This window comes from Mytilus galloprovincialis, chromosome 2, assembly GCF_965363235.1.
Source record: "Mytilus galloprovincialis chromosome 2, xbMytGall1.hap1.1, whole genome shotgun sequence".
In the NCBI taxonomy this organism is placed as follows: domain Eukaryota; kingdom Metazoa; phylum Mollusca; class Bivalvia; order Mytilida; family Mytilidae; genus Mytilus; species Mytilus galloprovincialis.
The window spans coordinates 100,811,493-100,830,308 of NC_134839.1; the positions used below are offsets into that span (position 1 = coordinate 100,811,493).

The following is an 18,816-nucleotide window of genomic DNA, read 5'->3' on the forward strand; positions in this document are numbered from 1 at the left end:
GGAGCAACTAACAGCCGGTACCATTACCACCTCCTTCTTCCTTCGTGCCGTCGGCCACATGTATGACATCCCTGTGTCAGACCCAGAACCAGAAGAAGACACTGACAGTGACTGATTACCTTAACATTTGTTTGAACTGTATGATGTGTATTATGTGACTACAATGTATATGTTTTATATAACATACTTATTATTCTTGATGAGCATATATTATACATGTATTGTGTATAATGATCTAGTGCATTTGTTTTTTGATGAGCAAATATTATATATGTGTAGAATGATATAGTGCTTTGGTTTTTTGATGAGCAAATATTATATGAGCGTATGAAAGTTGCTGTATAACATGTTATTGTAGTGCTGCAAGTGTGACTCCTTTAAGTAAGTGACAGTAAATGATTTAAAAGTTATATATATTTATGTGAGTGTCAGAGATAGTGTGTTTGTTAGTATGTATGAAGTTATTGTTATGTTTTAGTAGTGCTGATATTATATTTTAGAGAGTGAAAACGTGCATTCAGTGTCATTGTTTTGTTATTTTCTTGCAATAAAGAATAATGGATACTCATATAACTTGTTTTTTTTTCTACACACATTCAAACGGGAAAACCAACGGTCTAATTGACAATATTCAATATTACAAAAATAAAAACCAAGTGCTATAGAAGTCTATGATGTTACCTGAAAAAAATACAATTAATTATTATTATATAAACCAACCTATATCAAACTAGAAAGACCTTGTTGATTACGTAACTTTAATTAATCAGGATTTGATTTAATTAAGTGATTACAAGTGGCATTACCTTAGTTCACAATCATCAGACAATTGTTGAATAAACAAACCAATTATAGACTAATGATTTGATTAACCATCAAGTCATTATGATGAGTTAATTTTTATAGGTTCAAGTAAATATGTATTTAGATATTCTGTGTATGAACTAAACAAAATGAAATCGCCAAGACATTCAAAGTTAAAGTTATCATTGAAAATAACTTCATATTTTAAAATATGTTGAAAGTGCTATACAACCAACGACACATTAACTCTCATTTTCGTATCGATTTAAAATAGTTCTTTAACTGGTACTTCAATACTTCACTTACCTTTTGTCACTCATCATCGGACACTTTTTAAAAATTCCATTTATACTGTTGAAATGTGTCACAAATTCCTCCAAAATCAATACAGTTTATTCATATTTTATTATGGGGCCGGATCGACTTGGGGCCGGATCGACGTGGGACGGATCGACTTGGGCCGGATCGACTTGGGGCCGGATTGACTTGGGGCCGGATCGGTTTGGGGCCGGAACGACCTGATACCGACATGAGGACCTTGCAAGGTACGCACATACCAAATATAGTTATCCTTTTACTTATAATAAGAGAGAATTTAACATTACAAAAAATCTTAACTTTTTTCCAAGTAGTCACTGAACCATGAAAATGAGGTCAAGGACATTGGACATGTGTCTGACAGAAACTTCTTAACATGAGGCATCCGTATACAAAGTATGAAGCATCCAGGTCTTCCACCTTCTTAAATATAAAGCTTTTAGGGTGTAAGATAACGCTGCCGTCGGATTACTATCCCTTTGTTGAGCTTTCTGCAACAAAAGTTGCAGGCTCGACAAAAATCCATAATATTGACCCCAATCTCCATTTTGTCACAAGTAACAACATATTAGTTAGAATTTGAACAGCATAGGCTGAAAAGTTATCAATTTATTGCATGGAAAAAAATAAAATTACCATTTAGTCAGGAACTGTACCTCAAGAACAACAAAACCGTTAATGCTTAATAACTAATGTTTTGTCATTAGTAACAAAATATTTAAATTTGAAAAGCTTTGGTTGAACTTATCCCAAATTATTGCATGGAAACAGATGGAGTAAACAATCAAACCTCAAGAATGCCTGTCCACTCTAACAAGTTGATGACTGTTGGAAAACCTGGTTAAAAATGTGAATGCAGATAGAATTTTGTCAGTCATACTTATATTGCCTAACTTAAATGATATGAAAATAAAAGCAAAAATCATAATTTTATTTAAGAACATAATCTTTACATACATGATATAAATGAGAACAACCACCTGTGCATATATAAATTATAATCACAGATTAAAACAAAAAACAGCTATAAACAGATCATAAAGATGCATAAAATTGATAAACATTTAATTGTACACAACTTTTTGAGACTCAAGTCACTATGTAACATTACCACCAGAGGGTTATCCCTAAAGAGTTTCAAAAACAAGTATATATTCCCTGTACCATGTGTACAGTAAAAAACTATTCACTTTACAATTTATCCGCTTCATTTACATAAATTTCTCTGTGAAAACATTAGTTGTTTCAAATTACAGTGTTAATCAAAAAAATGCAAGCTCAAATATATTCTACAAAAACTTCAAATGAATAGTTGAAGGATAAATATGTCTTGCATTAGTTTGATCTCATCACATGCTTCTTTGAATATTTAACACCCTGTCCAATTCTGAAGACTTGAAGAGAGAGAAAGCCAATAAAGCATTAAATAGTAGCTACATTATTAGGAATTAAAAAACAATACTTGTTGGAAAAATATAGAATACATTGAAAATGAAAAAGGATTTGACCTTGCCTGACATCTTACTTGGTTTTTTTTCCCACTGCTTCGTGGGTCCCTATATCCAGTGGTGATGCTACACGGAGATATTGTTCTACATTATGTAGATGAACATATAAGGTAATGGCACATTGCTGGAAACATTATATATATATATATATGTATTTGTTTTGGCAATAACTGTTTGTGATATTTATCTAAAGGTGCTTTAAAAATACCTCAACTTTCAATCATATTTCATTTAGGTTCTGATATATTTCATCAGTTTAAAAGGTGAACCCAAAAAAGTCATTTGGATTGAATTCGAATCATCTTACAATGACCAATTATACTAGTGGAATGACTGGTGAAAATTTGTTAATATATTGCTGATTCAAGAGAAAATCAATAAACAAATTCATTCAAAACATGATGAAAAACATAACTTCTAGCCATGTTAAGGTGCATTTCCCACAAACCAGCTTGAAAAACTCAGCCATGACCAGTCATTAAGAATATAAATGAAAACCTTTTTTAAAAAAGCTCTTTTTACATATAGAGATTGATCATAAAGAGTACAATAGATATGATGATATACCTCAAATATGTATTATCATAACGAAAAAGACAAAACAAAAACTGTATGAAAAGATAAATGCTCAACATTAAAACTAGTAAAATCACTGTGTTTGGTCCTTTGAGCCCACAGTGTTATTTGTCCAAAAATCAGAACAAGCCTTGCCTCGGTGCTAAAAATCACCATGTTAAAATTTCACATAGATTACAAAACAAGAACAAACTTGATGCATTCAAATCTGTTTTTTCAACAGACATATTACAGCAACAGCACCAAATACCATAATTTTTTGTTGTTGTAAACAAATGATCTCTACTTTACATTCTACATTATGTAATTTTCAATGAATTCTCAAGTCATATCTACATTTTAAAAAGTAAAAAACATAGTAAAATCATAGACTTCATCTTTTATAAGTACAAAATACTCAAGAAATAAAATTCAATGCTGCATAAAAATGGAATAGTTATAAATAGAATGGAATGATTAAACAACTTCAATGAATAATAAGTTAATGATAGACAAAGCCAACAGATGCTCCAAGAACAGCCACAGATTTTATATTTTACAACAGATACATTATATCCATCTCTCAATACAAAGGAATATTATCTTCTTTCAATTTTCCCTATTTTTATCAGAAGTTTGGATTTGACAGTCATAATGTCCTTATAAAAACTTAACGAACAACCATTTTAACATTGCAATTTGGCAACTCTTACAAAACTGTTCTGTTGATTTCATCATACATAGAGACGGACATAGAGACATCACAATAATTTAGACTAGGTCGTCTGCATGAAACATCAACTTATTGGTTATGTAGCCATACCACTGGTTTTAACCAGGGTAGAGCGGTCAAATTTAAAAGTATTATTTACGAAATATGTCTTTTGAATATCCCCATTGAGATGTTTCCAATTAGCCTTATAAAACAGATGTCGATATTGAATACTTGGGGGAGGGCGACAAATCATTGCATCATTAGGAGTGAGAAAATTATATAAAAGGTATATGCATTTAACAATATATGTAGCTCCTAAAACTAAGGATGAGGAAGAACTCCTGTCTCGCCCTAAATTGGCCTCTGTAAACAGGTTTATCTATTTGAATCACATACTTCTTAATCAAAATGACTAACAAATTCCAACCTTAAACATGCCAGTTTAAAAATTACAAATCTAGAGTAGAACCATCTTAACACTCTTACCAAATATTGTTATTCAAGTGGAAAAGCAAAATATACCCTAAAACAGGTATATTAATAAAAGGATAAGGTCTCAAGTTATCTCCCTTTGAAAATCTTAGTCAGGACTAAGCAATTTGTATATTTTTTTTTAATTTTCATTTGATTTTTTTGACTACATGTATACTTCTTAAACAGCATTATATCTTATGTTAATAACAATACATTGAACTACATGACTGTAAATTAACTATGTGTAAATATCTGTTTTGATTGTATTGTAATTTGTATGTGAGGGCCTCAGGGAAGATTAGTTGATTGTAACTAACTGAGTTTACCCTCTTTAAATAAAGAATTTATTATTATTATTATTATTAGAGATTGCTTACGTTATATTTATAAACATAGGTTTTCTCATTCATTTGTGCTCAATATAATGTATACATGTTGTCAAAAACACAATTGGCACATTTAACATTTAACATAGAGGTAGACATGGTATACATTTTTAATGTACCTATACTCTTACAAAAACTCAAGTAACTTATCACCAATAGAATGCAGGAGGATGATAAAAAATCTGATCAATTCCATCAACTAAAGTTAAATACATTCAAGTACAAAAAGTTTTAATAGGATTTTTCTCCACATCAAAAGTGTATTTATATGACAAAGATTGATCAGAATTGGGACTATTTCATAAAAAAAGTTTTGTCTGAAAATTTAAATATATTAATTATTCAGCTCAATTATTCAGATGACGGAATTAATCACTCACATTTTACATCAACTTTTACAGTCTTTTTCATTTTCCTTATACAAAATATCACTTTTGTTTAGTATCCATTTTCATCACCACATAAATATGAAAATTAGCATAATCAATAAAATTCTGAAAATTTTCCAATGTTATAATAATTGCAAAAAACCCAGTTGATGAAGTATCCCATTCTTAATTATTAAACAAATTATAAATCCAAGTCCACTGAAATCACATTAATTAATCTCACAACTGTAATATATCAATCACAATATTAAATGGAAGCCATGATTTCTGATTTTACAGTAAAATACATGGATATACATCATAATAATTTTACACCTTCACCAGAAGGCTGGAATGCTGGAAGAGAGACAATGTACATTTAAATCATATTCATGTAAAAAAATTTAAAATGCACTGAAATACATGTAAATTCTACAAATTTGTCTCTGAAACATATATATATAAAACAATTTAAATATAAGTCGAAAATAAATTTTCGATCACTATTGAAGACATCAACATAAAAAACACAACCTTGCATAAATCACCCCAAAATAAGTGGTGAAAGAAAAAAATATATCAAAAAATGCTGTTAAAAAAACAGATCTTTGCTCCCAATAAACACTAAACAGATCTTTAACATTAAGAGTCGTTATTATTGAGTTGTTCATAACTTTTCTTTTTTTCTTCATCAGCAAAAGCAATGCCATCTAAATCAGTTCCTTTTATTTCATTAGTCATATCTTCAAGGTCAAGGTCTTCTTCTAGTAGACTTGCCACGTCTGCTGGTTCCTCCTCCTCATCTTTGATCTCCACGACAACATCACGATAGGCAGTATACTGAGCATTCTTGATATATTTAGATAATAATAATGCTGATACGAATAATATAAACAACATCACACTCTCACCTAACAACAGATAACAAAACCACATGGGAGTCAGTTCATCCATGAGAAATCCTAGAATAATTGGATTAACCATTGTTCCACTTGAAGAACCGATTAAAAAAAGGGAGGCAACTTTACCAGTGACTCTTAGAACTTCAGCTTCTGTCCATGTAAATATTGTTGGAAAAATTATAGACATGGCAAGTCCAGCTAATGATGAACAAATCCATATACCACCATGGTAATATGCATATGACGTAAAAAATAATCCAATAAATGAGACAATTAACAAAGAGCAGTACATAGTTATCATTCTAACAGGACTACAAAACTTAACAAGTAATATTCCAATAAATCGGCCCAATCCAAATGAGGCCCAGTATATAGATGTAGCAAATGACCCTTGTGTCTTGGTCCAGTCCATCTGTTCTACACAAAAAGTTGTTAGGAATCCGGCAAAAGTGTCTTCAATTGCGCTGTATGTTCCTATCAAAACGCACATATTTAGAAGCATCAGACATCTTGATGTGCTAGTCATTTCTCTTTCGTTTTTGTTTGCAGGCTTCTGAGGGATTGGTGAAAAATTGCTTTTCTTAGAACGGCAGTATGTGACTAAAAATGGCAGTGCTGCAGACAATGCTAAACAAGAAGAGATTAAATAGGCCACATAAATCATAGAATGCTGTGGTTTTACCCATTCTACTTCTTCTATTGTTTTTGATAATGTTTCGTTTAAATATAATGATATGTTAGAATATCCATTTGTATATGATATTGGACTATTGTGGGCACTGTTTGTATAATTAATATCCTTCAAAGCATTGTCAATAGCACTAGTTTTAACTATATTGAACGGAGACAGACTACTGTTCACAACATTATTGGTCATGTTAGAGACAGAGGTGATAATTCTTGGTTCTCTCTTTGGAGCAAGGAATGGAGCTGTTGCCAGAGGTGATAAAATCCCACCAAAGGCAAAACAAAAATGTAATGTCTGCATGAAAGATCTCCCCGTATCTCCCCATATGTAAACTAACTCTGCATTTCCAACTGAAATTAGAAAGACATATGGTAGTATAAATATTTCAAGCATCTATATTATCAAAACTAAATGATTTAAGTATGAAAATGCAACAAATTGTTAATAATATTTTGTACATAAATCAGGTCATCAGTTTTTTTGTTTGATTTGTTTTCCAATTGACACTTTGGGGCATTTAATGGTGTGCAATGAAATATGGGTTCTGCTCATTGTTGAAGATTGTTCTGTAACCTATTGTTGCTCACTTCTATATCATTCGATCTCTGGTAGAGTTGTCTCATTTGCAATCATCTGTCTTCTGATTTTTATGATGCAGAAGAAAATGTAAATAATATAAAGCCAAATGATACATTTCTTATGTCTTACATGCTGTATTTGTGCCAATTCCTTTCCTTCTCATTGGTCAAATTTGTATATTGAAATTGGTATGCAGACCATTTAATCATTTACCTCATTATCTCGATGTGTCATGTGTGTTTGGATTTCTATTTTTACAGCAGACATAGTTTATAATTTGTTGATATATTATGCAGCTGTTTTTTCAATGACATATGTAGCATAATAGACATCTAGCAAAGATTTTCTTGCAAACCAGTGGTAAAGGCTGTCTTTAAACTGCAATGAGGTGAGAGTTCAGCTCCATGATGAAGACCTCACTTGAGGTAAGAGTTCAGCTCCATACTAAAGACCTCACTTTTAAAAGAACTGTTGATCTACTTCTGTTTTTTTAACTTTATTTTGTGATTTTGTGTTATGAATTACTAATTATATCCTTTCTTTTATCCTTTAGAGAGGGGGATAGGAGTTTTATCACGACTCTGGGATCGGGTGTTTTTAAGCTCGGGATTTTGGGATTGACCCTTTCAGGATCCGGGAATTCTTTTTTTTCGGATATCGGGATTTACTTTATTTAAATTCAGGACCTCAGGATTTCGGGATCAGGACCCCTCCTATCCCCCCTCTTTAGACGGCACAACCAAATTAAGTTGATATATTCTATTTGTTAACCGAACCTGTCTGCAGGGAAGTTACCAGATATATAAATAAATAGAGAATGTGTCCTTGGGACACAAATGATGCTCCTACTTGCATATAATGTTATGAAGGGACATAACTCAAGAACAGTAAAAGTGACACCACCCAAATTTAAATGTGATTAGAGTTTTGTGGTAATAAGCACTGTGTACTGGAAGTACATGAGTAAAGATGGACAGACGTACCGAAGGACAAGGGTCACACTTAATGCGCTGTCCAGTGATGGCAGGGGGCATAAAAATTTGCATCAAAAGTATACAGTATATAAATAAATACTGCATGTGGTTCATAACTGTTTCTCGCTTTTTATATAGATTAGACCATTGGTTTTCCCTTTTGAATGATTCTACAATAGTAGTTTTTTGGGGACCATTATAGCTTGCTGTTCGGGTGTGAACCAAGGCTCTGTGTTGATGACAGTTCTTTGACCAGTAATGGTTTACTTTTACAAATTGTGACTTGGATGGAGAGTTGTCTCATTGGCACTCATACCACATCTCCTTATATCTAACTACAACATGCATGATATTTTATACTAACCTGCATCAAGACTTCCACTAAACACTCCTTTTATCAAATGTATGAAAATCATCAATTCATATCTTACACACCAAGGTATTATAGCTACAGTTACAGCATTTCCAAACACAGCAGTAAAAATAAGCATTATTTTGTTAAATCTGTCAAATAAAATACCACTAGCTAGAGAACCAACTAAATATCCAACAGAGTGAGCAGTCATAAAGGCTGAGCCTTCCTCCAAACGAGTTCTAGTAATAATCTGGAGGTCAAGAAACGAAGGTCCAAACTGTCCTATTATCCATCCCTGAAATAAGAAATGGAGCAATTCTTAATCTTAATATAAAGATTCTAAAGTTCTAAATCACCTTTGAAAAGGTACTGCACCTACTGACAAAGTGTGATACATTATATATGTAGTTCATTCAAAGAGTATCATTCTGAACAGATAAGTAACATCTGAATGAGCAATCAAAAATGTACAAACATCAAATTTCTGAGATTGGCTGCAAATAAAGGATTTAAAACCCTTTCAAATATTTTAAAATATTTTAAAATTTCATGAAACAGAAATGCCTTAAAAAAAATGTTGTGTTAACTGACACAAATTTGTGACCTGTCATAATGGAAACAGAAACAGGGTATAAAAATTAATCCATGCATCTCTTTTCAATCTCAACGTTTTATCAAAAAGATATACCAGAGAAGAAACTAATCATTGCTAATTGGAAGATAGACAATAGAAACTAAAATTGGACAACAGCTACAAACATACAAAATTAACAAATAATAGGTAATAATTAAAAGTTTAAAATCACATTTACTCTAGGTTCACATGGTACATGTCAAAATCATTAGACTTTTTTTTTATTTTAAGTGACAAGAAAATGAATGATTAATATAGAATAACTATATATATATAGCTACCATCATGATCATGAAAGTAAAAAACAATACCAAATAGCAGGTCTGGACCTGCTTCACTGCATGCAATTGATTGATGACACATGTATACTAGAGCAGAACTTATCAATTTTACTTGTACAATAAGTGTTGTAAACTATCATCAAACAAAAGTGGAATCACAGCAAATGTCAAAATTGCTTACTGGCTACAAATCAACATAATCAAGTTGCAGACCAAATATCAAACCATTCCCTGTAAAAGGAGCTAAAAAATCTTTCAAGAAAATATTCCTTCTACCATTGTGTACAATCAATGTTTTAGAATATATGGATAAACATCACATGTTAAAATTAACTAGTTGCAACTCATCATTTATCAATCTGAATGACAAATATTAAAGCATTCCCTCCCATATAGGAGTCGCCAAAACTCTAACAAAAATTTTCCTTGTACAAAAATGAGTGTTGTAAAATTTTAAACTATGAGCATACAGGATTTAAATACATCACAAAATGATTACTTCACACTTGGTATTAGGATCTGAAATCCAAGTAGGAATTCAGATCCCTCCATGGTTTCAGATTGTGATACCTAGTGTGTACTTTCTACAACGCAAATGCAGCAGACCAAATATTAAATCATTCCATTTCATAGAAGCAAGGTTTCTTTTGGAAAGATGGATGGATGGAGTCAAGCAATTACTAGACATGCTTTCACCTTTAAAACACAGGTAAACACAACATCTATGCATGCTTCCAAAACATGTTTCCATGGCTACTTATGTATTACCCAGCTTCTTTAATAATGTGGTTAAACACAGACAAGCAAAACATTCTATATGGTTTTAACAAAATTTTTAGAGATAATGCATATTCTGTTACAAGATGTAGCTTTCCAAGATAATGCATGTATTTGTGTTAAATCATTAATTTCAGTATGATTCTGTCCATTCTGTGAAGATTTTGTTTGGCTAGCTATGCATCACAATAACAAATTTACAACAATGAATAGGTACAAATCCTGAAATGTACTACATTCTATAGAAATTGTACAACATATACATGCAAATCAAATTGGAATTATTTCTTACTTATGTTTTACTTAGAGTCCATGTTATCTGAAAACTGAACACAAGCATTTTAAAATAATAGAAGCTAGTTAATGTCAAAGTAGTTATTATAGACGGTTAAAAATAAAAAAAATAAGTATATTTCAGGGACCTACATGTTACATGGGACTAAAAACTGATCAAGCCTGTAGCCCAGGACTCATCTTTCCCACAAAGCCATCGACTCTTTGCAAAAGCCTTAACAAAATTACCAAAAAATATATTATTAGATGGATGCAGATTCAAAACCTGCCAAAATTAACGACACAAAATATGATCAAAAGAAATAACTTGAATAGACACTGGAGTTTGCATCTATAAAGTAAAATAATGAATTCATCAAGGGTTGTCGGAAATATTACAGCAAAGTCACTGGAAAAAATGTTTAACCCATTCTTAATTATTTCTTATCTAAAATAAGTTTATGTATATTTTAAAAATAGGATATTTATGGAAGACAGTTTGTAGAACCATAACGGTACAGGATACCAAAATGATTGCTTCAAATAATTTAGCAAATAAACATTGATCTTCTTTATATAGCAACACTGATTTACATAGCTAAAAAAGAACATCCCAGCAAGGTGCAATATATAAAAAGATGATAATTGCATCTCTTCAAGTGGTCCATCAAATCAAAATAACAATAAACATACAGCATGTACATATTTAGGGAATTTCTAATATATCAGACCATTAATTTCAGCTGTCCAAGTTAAACATTAGAGTCAATTTTTTTTTTTAAAACTTTTTACAGGGTATTAACATAATAAACCAAGTAACATTAATAGCTAAATTAGTATTTCCATATTTGCTATCTAATAACTATTCCTATATAACCTATAAAGAATTTCTGCCATTAAGCAGACAAATGCATTTCTTTTGTTTCTGTTTTAAAAGGTTTTTGCGTATAATAATGAAGTGTCTTGTGTTTAAACACTGAACAAAAGAAAAAAATAAATTGATGTGCAAATAAATCTATGTACATATCATTGAAATGGGCAGTTGAATGAAGACATCTTTATTTAATCACCCAAAAAAAGGAAATTAAAAAAAATGCTATCAATATTTACATTTTTTGTACATTAACATTATTAAGGTAAAAAAAAAATCTTTGAAGTTTGCGGTTGTACTGCCTTGGGTGTAAAATGATTGACACATCACAACACTTTTACCTGCAAATCACACAAAGTAATTACTTGTATACCACCTGCAGGTTAATGATCATTTTATGACTTTTCTTAAATTTGCAATTAAAGGTTGTAGTTGAATTTATATCCTTATTTCTGAATAAAAACTCTGTAAATGCAATTAAATGTACATTTAGCATATGTACAACTACAAATTTAAGTCTTTTAGCGAACTTAGTTCAGAATATAATTTAATTCTTATTCATTCATTTGGTACATTCTAAAAGTTCAAAATCATCAGACAGAGATGGTTGAAATATAAAAGTTTCTACTTAGTTCATAAATGACTAAACCTTTATATAATTAATACACAATATAAAATAAATGTATGCATAAAAAAATCTTACCAGATTTACAAAAGACCAGAATAGACAGAGTGTATGCAGGAACTTTGCCCTGTATACCTTATCTGTCTTCCATTTTTCACAGAAACTTTTCTTAACTACGACTACCGTTTCTTCTAAAATATCTGACTTTTCTTCAAACGAAATGTCCTCTGTTGAAGGTAGATTTGGCATAGTATGTTTGGCAATTTCTGCATCAATCTGCTCCAATGTTTTTCCATTTTCAACTCCATTGGTATATCTTACAGGTATATGTACATGTATATTCTTCATTATGTTATACCTGAAATATTTGAAGCAAGCATATTGTTATAAGACCAGGCAGGTAACATTGAGCAAGTCCTTTGGTTTTTACTCCAACATAGATGTTGTTCTTGGCAACACCTTATACATATATCAATGATGATATGTAAAAAAATTACAGTCACAAGTGTATCCTGTAATATATAAATATGATCAGAAAATTAAATGTGTTAACTATGCAATTAAATATTTTAGACAAAAGACCAACATTCACAAAATAAACTGTTAAACATAGAAACATGTCTTGTCTTTAAGTAAATTTTTTGGTTTATTGCAAATGTTAAAATTACAATTGCTACACAAAATGTAATGAACAACTAAAATTGTAATGTAACCTATTCTTCCGGAAACTATTAAATATAATGGACAATAAAACAGTAGTAGGATGCATGTTTGGCAAGGGGTGTTATGAGCAAAGTATGTGTACATGGAAATGAGGTCTTTAAATACTAGTACATGTTAAATATGCAACTGAAATTTACTCACTAAATATTTATACTGACTACTTATAGACCAGTTGAAGTAAATAAACATAAACAAAATTGATATCTTTTTAAAATGTGGTGTTGACTTGACAAGTTAACAGTGGTAAAGCTCTGTACAGGAACACAATATTTGAGAAATCCAAAATGTGTTATTTTGTCAAGCACCATAAAGTTTAAATACATATAGTTCTTCTCAGATTATTTCTTCATGAAAATACTTAGATAAAGGTATAAATGATATATTTTGCATAGTTTTGAATACAACACCTGCATGCAGTACACTTGAACTCACATGCAAAAGTTGGTTCTGTCAATTTGCTAAAAATTGTTTTTAATTTAACCATTTCAAAAATAATATAGATAGTTTAATTACTTTTGCTTTTATTATTTAGATGCAAACCAGAAATAAGAAACATCAAATGTTAAAAAAAACAGATTGATGTCCAGCACAAAATATTTTACCTGTCAGAAACAGGTAAATTTCAGCTGTCAAACAAATAATTAACATTGATTGTTAAGAGTAAGTATCGAAGTAGTCACAGAAAAATGCCAGTACATCAAAAAGGATCTCCACATAAACCTCAACTTTTTTTCTTCTGAATTATGTTTAAATGGAAAATCCCACTTTAGTTGCCAACTTCAGCCATACAATTATCCAACACATGATGAATTATAGTTTTAGAAGGTCTCTTAAACTTCTTTATATCTTTACTAAATTGTTTAGGAGTTATGTTAACACCATGATTGCAATGGGTTAGTTATTGCCAACTTTTATATTTTAACTGAGAGTGCAAAAAAAGTGGGGAAGTTAAAAAAAATCTCAATTCACTTGACAAGTTAAAATCAAATCAAATTGCCACTGATAATGTACTGAAGTCATTTCATTAAATTTTTTGTTTAATTTAACAGACTTTAAAAATCAGTCTCACTAATTTGATATCAACAAGAATGTTAAAATTTACAATTTATTGAAAAAAAAATAAAAATTCAGTGTATATTCATGACATTGCTGTGTTATAAAGTTTCAAATTATTATGCTGTTTAAGTTTTCACTGATTTTCTTTTAATTGTTTACAAACAATTGATTGTTTACGAGTATTGTTTGTGTGACAAATATATATGAAACAGGGTCTTGCCAAAAAATACCATTTAAAAGTTACAATTATATTTTTCTTTCGATCAAAATTTTTTTCTGGTTGCTTATTCATGTTATTCATGACGGCACATTAGTCTTTTTGTGGCTTTAATCAGATACCTTGTACAAGAGTTGTATTTAACAAAATTTGCTCCACAAAATTTATGTTAAATAAATAAAACTATTTTACACATTGCAAGTTTAACTGCTGAGTGCTGTATGTGCACGATCTTTGTCTTTGAGTAGCGACAACTGTCCTTCATCCTGGGAACAGCATATCTATGTATGTTCCTGCTTCATTATAAAAACTGGCTTTTCATCATAATCAAGATATTATTTAAATTAAAATAATTATAGAAAAGACAAAAGAACATTGTATCATATTTACTCAGTGACATTTTTTCTGCATGGCACAGTTTCCTTGACATGTTTACAATGACTGGTCGACATAGGAATGATACCAGCTGACGTTTAATAATATAAAAACACAAAATAAAGACAAAATGTATACAAAAAATGATCTACCTGTCTACCTTACACTACAGTCGTAGGATTACAGTTCAAGAACAAAGAATTTCTTGAAGATTTGTGCTGTTTCGTGACTGTCAAATTTATTTTTGTGGTGAATACTTGACACAGAAACAAAACATAAATACATACCTTTACAGTTTCGTTCGCGTTTTCATTTACTTGTTATATTAATATTCCAAGTTTCTTTGCGATTTCTTCCCATTGCTCGGAATTTTCAGAGTTAGTCTCCTTGATCTTCCGGAAATGGGATAGAGACAACTCGTCCCTTACAGTTTAGGAAAAAATCGTTTCGTCCCTAGGCGAAATAAGACATTTCGGCCATGACATAAAGCAAAAATCTCAAACTTGTACAAGGTCAAACTTGATCCTGTGTAAATTCAATCACTATATTTTCTACCTTCACTAAAAGAAAATTAAAATAGTACAGTACAGATTTGATTATGATTTAAAACCCATTTTAAAAGATACACTGTCAGGAACGGAATCCATTACTGATCAAATTACTATACTTGTGGAAACATTACCAATACATTTAAGAAGAGAAGAAACGGACATCAGAAAATTAGACCAGATTTATTCAAACAGTACTAATTTCCCAATTAAAAGAAAATTTAAAATTTGGAAAGAGGAGGAACATCCAGAAAAAATCATATTTCACCATTAGGAAAAATGTATTTATAAACAAACAGAAGACATGAGAGATACAGAAACGGCTGATAATATATACAAAGATTGAGCCTCAGTATGAATAGTGACATCAGTTGTCAGAGCCCCTGACTACTGGCATAATATAGTCAGCTCAAAATCCAGACAAACCGCAGTCACTTTTACAGATGGGTCATGTTTGGGAAATCCAGGCCCATGTGGTGCTGGAGCTATAATTTATATAGATACACAAGAAGAAAGTTTTAAAAGACCTGTATCTAACAAAGGATCAATCTTACTAGCTGAACGTTTTAAATTTATGTGTCATTTGGTCTCTTTCGGAATTTGATGCGACTGTCATGCAAGTGAGAACTTTAGCTATAAAGCCAGATTTGATCCACCATTTTCTACAGTAAGAAAATGTCTATACCAAGTCAGGAATGTGACAGTTGTTGTCCATTCGTTTGAAGTTTGAGCTTTTGATTTTGCCGTTTGATTCGGGGCTTTCCGTTTTGAATTTTCTTCGGAGTTCAGAATGTTTGTGATTTTACTTTTTATAAAAAAAAATTATAAAACAATTCAAAAACTAAGCACTCATTTTATTATAATCAAATTCTTCTAAAAGTTAAACCAACTTGTCCATTGGTGCTACATTCTAAAAAAAATTGGAGTTGAATAATTATTTACTTGAAATATATTATCATCACAACTACAAGCGCAATTATCAATTGAATAGTCAGTAAGCTGAAAAAAGTAACCCTGTTTAAAGCGTTGAATCTCATCAGAATTCTTTGACATGGAGAAAATGGAATGTCTTGATCTTGGTAGCAAATTTGAACTTGGATTGATACAACTACGACTATAATAGTTCCCAAAGTAAGTTGGATATCTATATAGATACACAGTATCGATATATTTTCTGAATTTTCTGGAAACATAGAGCTCATCAGAATTAAAAACATATTGTATGTTAGAAAAAGTGTGAATGCAAACGACAGTTTTTCTCCACTCTTTGCTGGTACAAGGAAAACAACCACTTGTAAAATTGATAAGGCTACAACAGGGAAAATTAAATTCCACATATAAAAGTTAGCTTTCCGACTTAAATAGAGGGTTAAAGTAATTGTTGAATAGTCACTTCCTTCTAGATGTTCTGAATCTTCGAATAATTCTAAATTGTCAACAGACCATAGAGCATTTTTTGAAAACTGATGTTTTCCTACATATTTTCCTTTAATAATAATCTCATTCATCGAATGACTCCAAATAATAAATGTTACATTGCATATTTGTTTATCGAATGGAAAATATGAGATGTTAATTTCACAACTTGTTTCGTGAAATTGGTAAGGCCACCACTTTGTTTTTCCTGTATAGTCAATGGATGTATATCCAATGTTTTTCTGTGCATCGTTACTGATTGACATACCATTCCTTACCACGAAGTCGGGTTTCCATATATGATCTTGTGGCACATGTAACTTCGTAATATTGCCGAAAAATTCAGGTTTCCATGTTGCAGATTCGTCAATCCAATCTAGGCTAGTATCGAAAGTTGTGGAAATTATTCCATTTTCCTCATCGACAGAGTTTAATCCTATGACGAAAAACGAAACATCCACATAAACGGGATGGGACTGGTCAATAACAGGTCGAATTCTTTTGTCGTAATCTCTTGTTTCAAATATATCCTGAAAAAGTTTCTTTATATGGTCCATTGACTGACATTTACTGTGACGGAAAAGTAGAATTAAATATAAGCAAATGACATAATACATAATGAATTGCGTTCGTTTCATTGCAAAACTTATTTTGCCTATATATCCATTGTTTTGACAAGACAAATATTAAGTTTGTCTCAATGATTCTGAAATATAAACACATCGTTATCAATTCCAAGTATCCTCTCGTCGTTCTTACACAATTCGTTTACACGGATGTGTTTGTCTGTAAGATGGAAATGTTGTAATTGATTTAAAAGGATTCGCCAAATATTGAGAAAATATCACTGGAAATAGTACACGCTTTAAGGTTTTTTAAAACAAACAATTTCCTGTTAGCTTCCAGACAGATTGATAACATGTTTCCTTTATTATTCAAATATACGTTTCTGTCATGAATTGAGGCATTTGTAAAAGCATGCAATATAAATTGTAATCGTGAAACCCTACTTAACTTAACTTGAATGTTGAAAAAAGTAAAATTATGCCAGTATACCGAAGCACTGGCAAATGGGCATTTCTACCCTAGGTTACTAACGGCGAATCAGGTGGTAAGGTATCGTTACTAATGTTTTGAAGAAAAACACAACTATTGCAATTGCAGCTTCCAAAGGCATGTTAATAGAATTAGTTAAAAAGACTAACTTCGTATACATTTATATTTTTTTCGCGTTAAAGTGTCCATCTTTATAAAATTAATCTCGAGATTGAAGTGGTTTTTTTTGCCATGCATATTAAATTTGTTACCAATATTTGGTTTCGAGGTCCGCCCACCAGAATTAATTTATTAATAAACTCATCATAGATACCAGGATTGAAATTTTATATTTGCGCCAGACGCGCGAGTCGTCAACAAAATAATTTTCCATGTCGCTCGGGTCTAAAAAAGTTTAAAAGGCCAAATAAAGTTCGATCTTGAAGAGCATTGAGAACCAAAAATTCCTAAAACTTTTGCCATATACAGCTAAGGTAATCTAGCTATTCCTGAGGTGGAAAAGCCTTAAAATATTTCAAATATTAAAAGTTTTGGAATCAGTCAATTTATTATTATGAGCATATTATCAATGATAATCGATGTCAACTGCACTTATGTTGCATCCAATCAAATCAAATGCATTGTATTAATTTATTAGTTATAATTGTTTTTGATTCAGTCCAAGAAAAGCAAAAATCCAAAATTAATGGGAAAATTAACCATTATAAAAGTGGTTTGATAGGCTTTCGCAAATTACCTGACTTGCACTTCGGACGCATTACAAATATAAAGTGCTGTTTTCGATCACTGACTTTATCCATCGTATGGCGTTAATATATCTAAATTGGTCAGTTATGCTCGTGAAAGTTCCCACTTTACACAAAAACTGCCGCAACAGCTGTATGAGGAAGACTACCTGAAATCGATACTGCATACATTTTATGGTCCCCATCAAGCATTGCTACACTAGTACGTGACGTTTCTGTGTCAAAACTTCACCAGCAACATCGCAGTCTTTCTATCCCGAAGTATTCGTCTAATCGATTATTTTACCGATTGTGTCCTATTTCTTACCGTAATATTTTGACTATAAAGTGTGGAGTCACATGCCTGACGATCAGTGAATATAGTAGCTATAGGAGACGTGAATGAAGTACAATTACTACACTGTTTTACGGCTATGCAATGCAGTATTTATAATTCGGCATCACGATCTTACCCACATATACCGCCTATATCCCTGGGTCCTTCAATCCGTTTTGCCGACAATGACTGATTTTAAAGAATTGATAATCGACAAAAATACATTGAATGATTATCGGAACACTTTTGTTCTCTGATACACATAACAGCAATACA

At 31.2% G+C, this 18,816-nt stretch overlaps 1 protein-coding gene across 2 annotated transcripts; it reads right to left on the reverse strand.

Moving 5' to 3' along the window:
- Positions 1–4,740: 4,740 nt before the first annotated feature.
- On the reverse strand, positions 4,741–14,872 carry LOC143065137 (sodium-dependent glucose transporter 1A-like). Of its 2 annotated transcripts, XM_076238511.1 has the most exons (5): positions 14,746–14,872; positions 12,166–12,445; positions 10,611–10,644; positions 8,636–8,921; positions 4,741–7,068 (listed from the first exon to the last, which is right to left on the reverse strand). In XM_076238511.1, the coding sequence occupies exons 4-5, from the start codon at positions 8,835–8,837 to the stop codon at positions 5,771–5,773; spliced, it is 1,500 nt and encodes a 499-aa protein (XP_076094626.1). In that variant the 5' UTR covers positions 8,838–8,921; positions 10,611–10,644; positions 12,166–12,445; positions 14,746–14,872; the 3' UTR covers positions 4,741–5,770. The 2 variants fall into 2 exon arrangements, with proteins under 2 accessions (XP_076094626.1, XP_076094625.1); XM_076238510.1 differs by lacking the exon at positions 10,611–10,644.
- Positions 14,873–18,816: the final 3,944 nt, after the last annotated feature.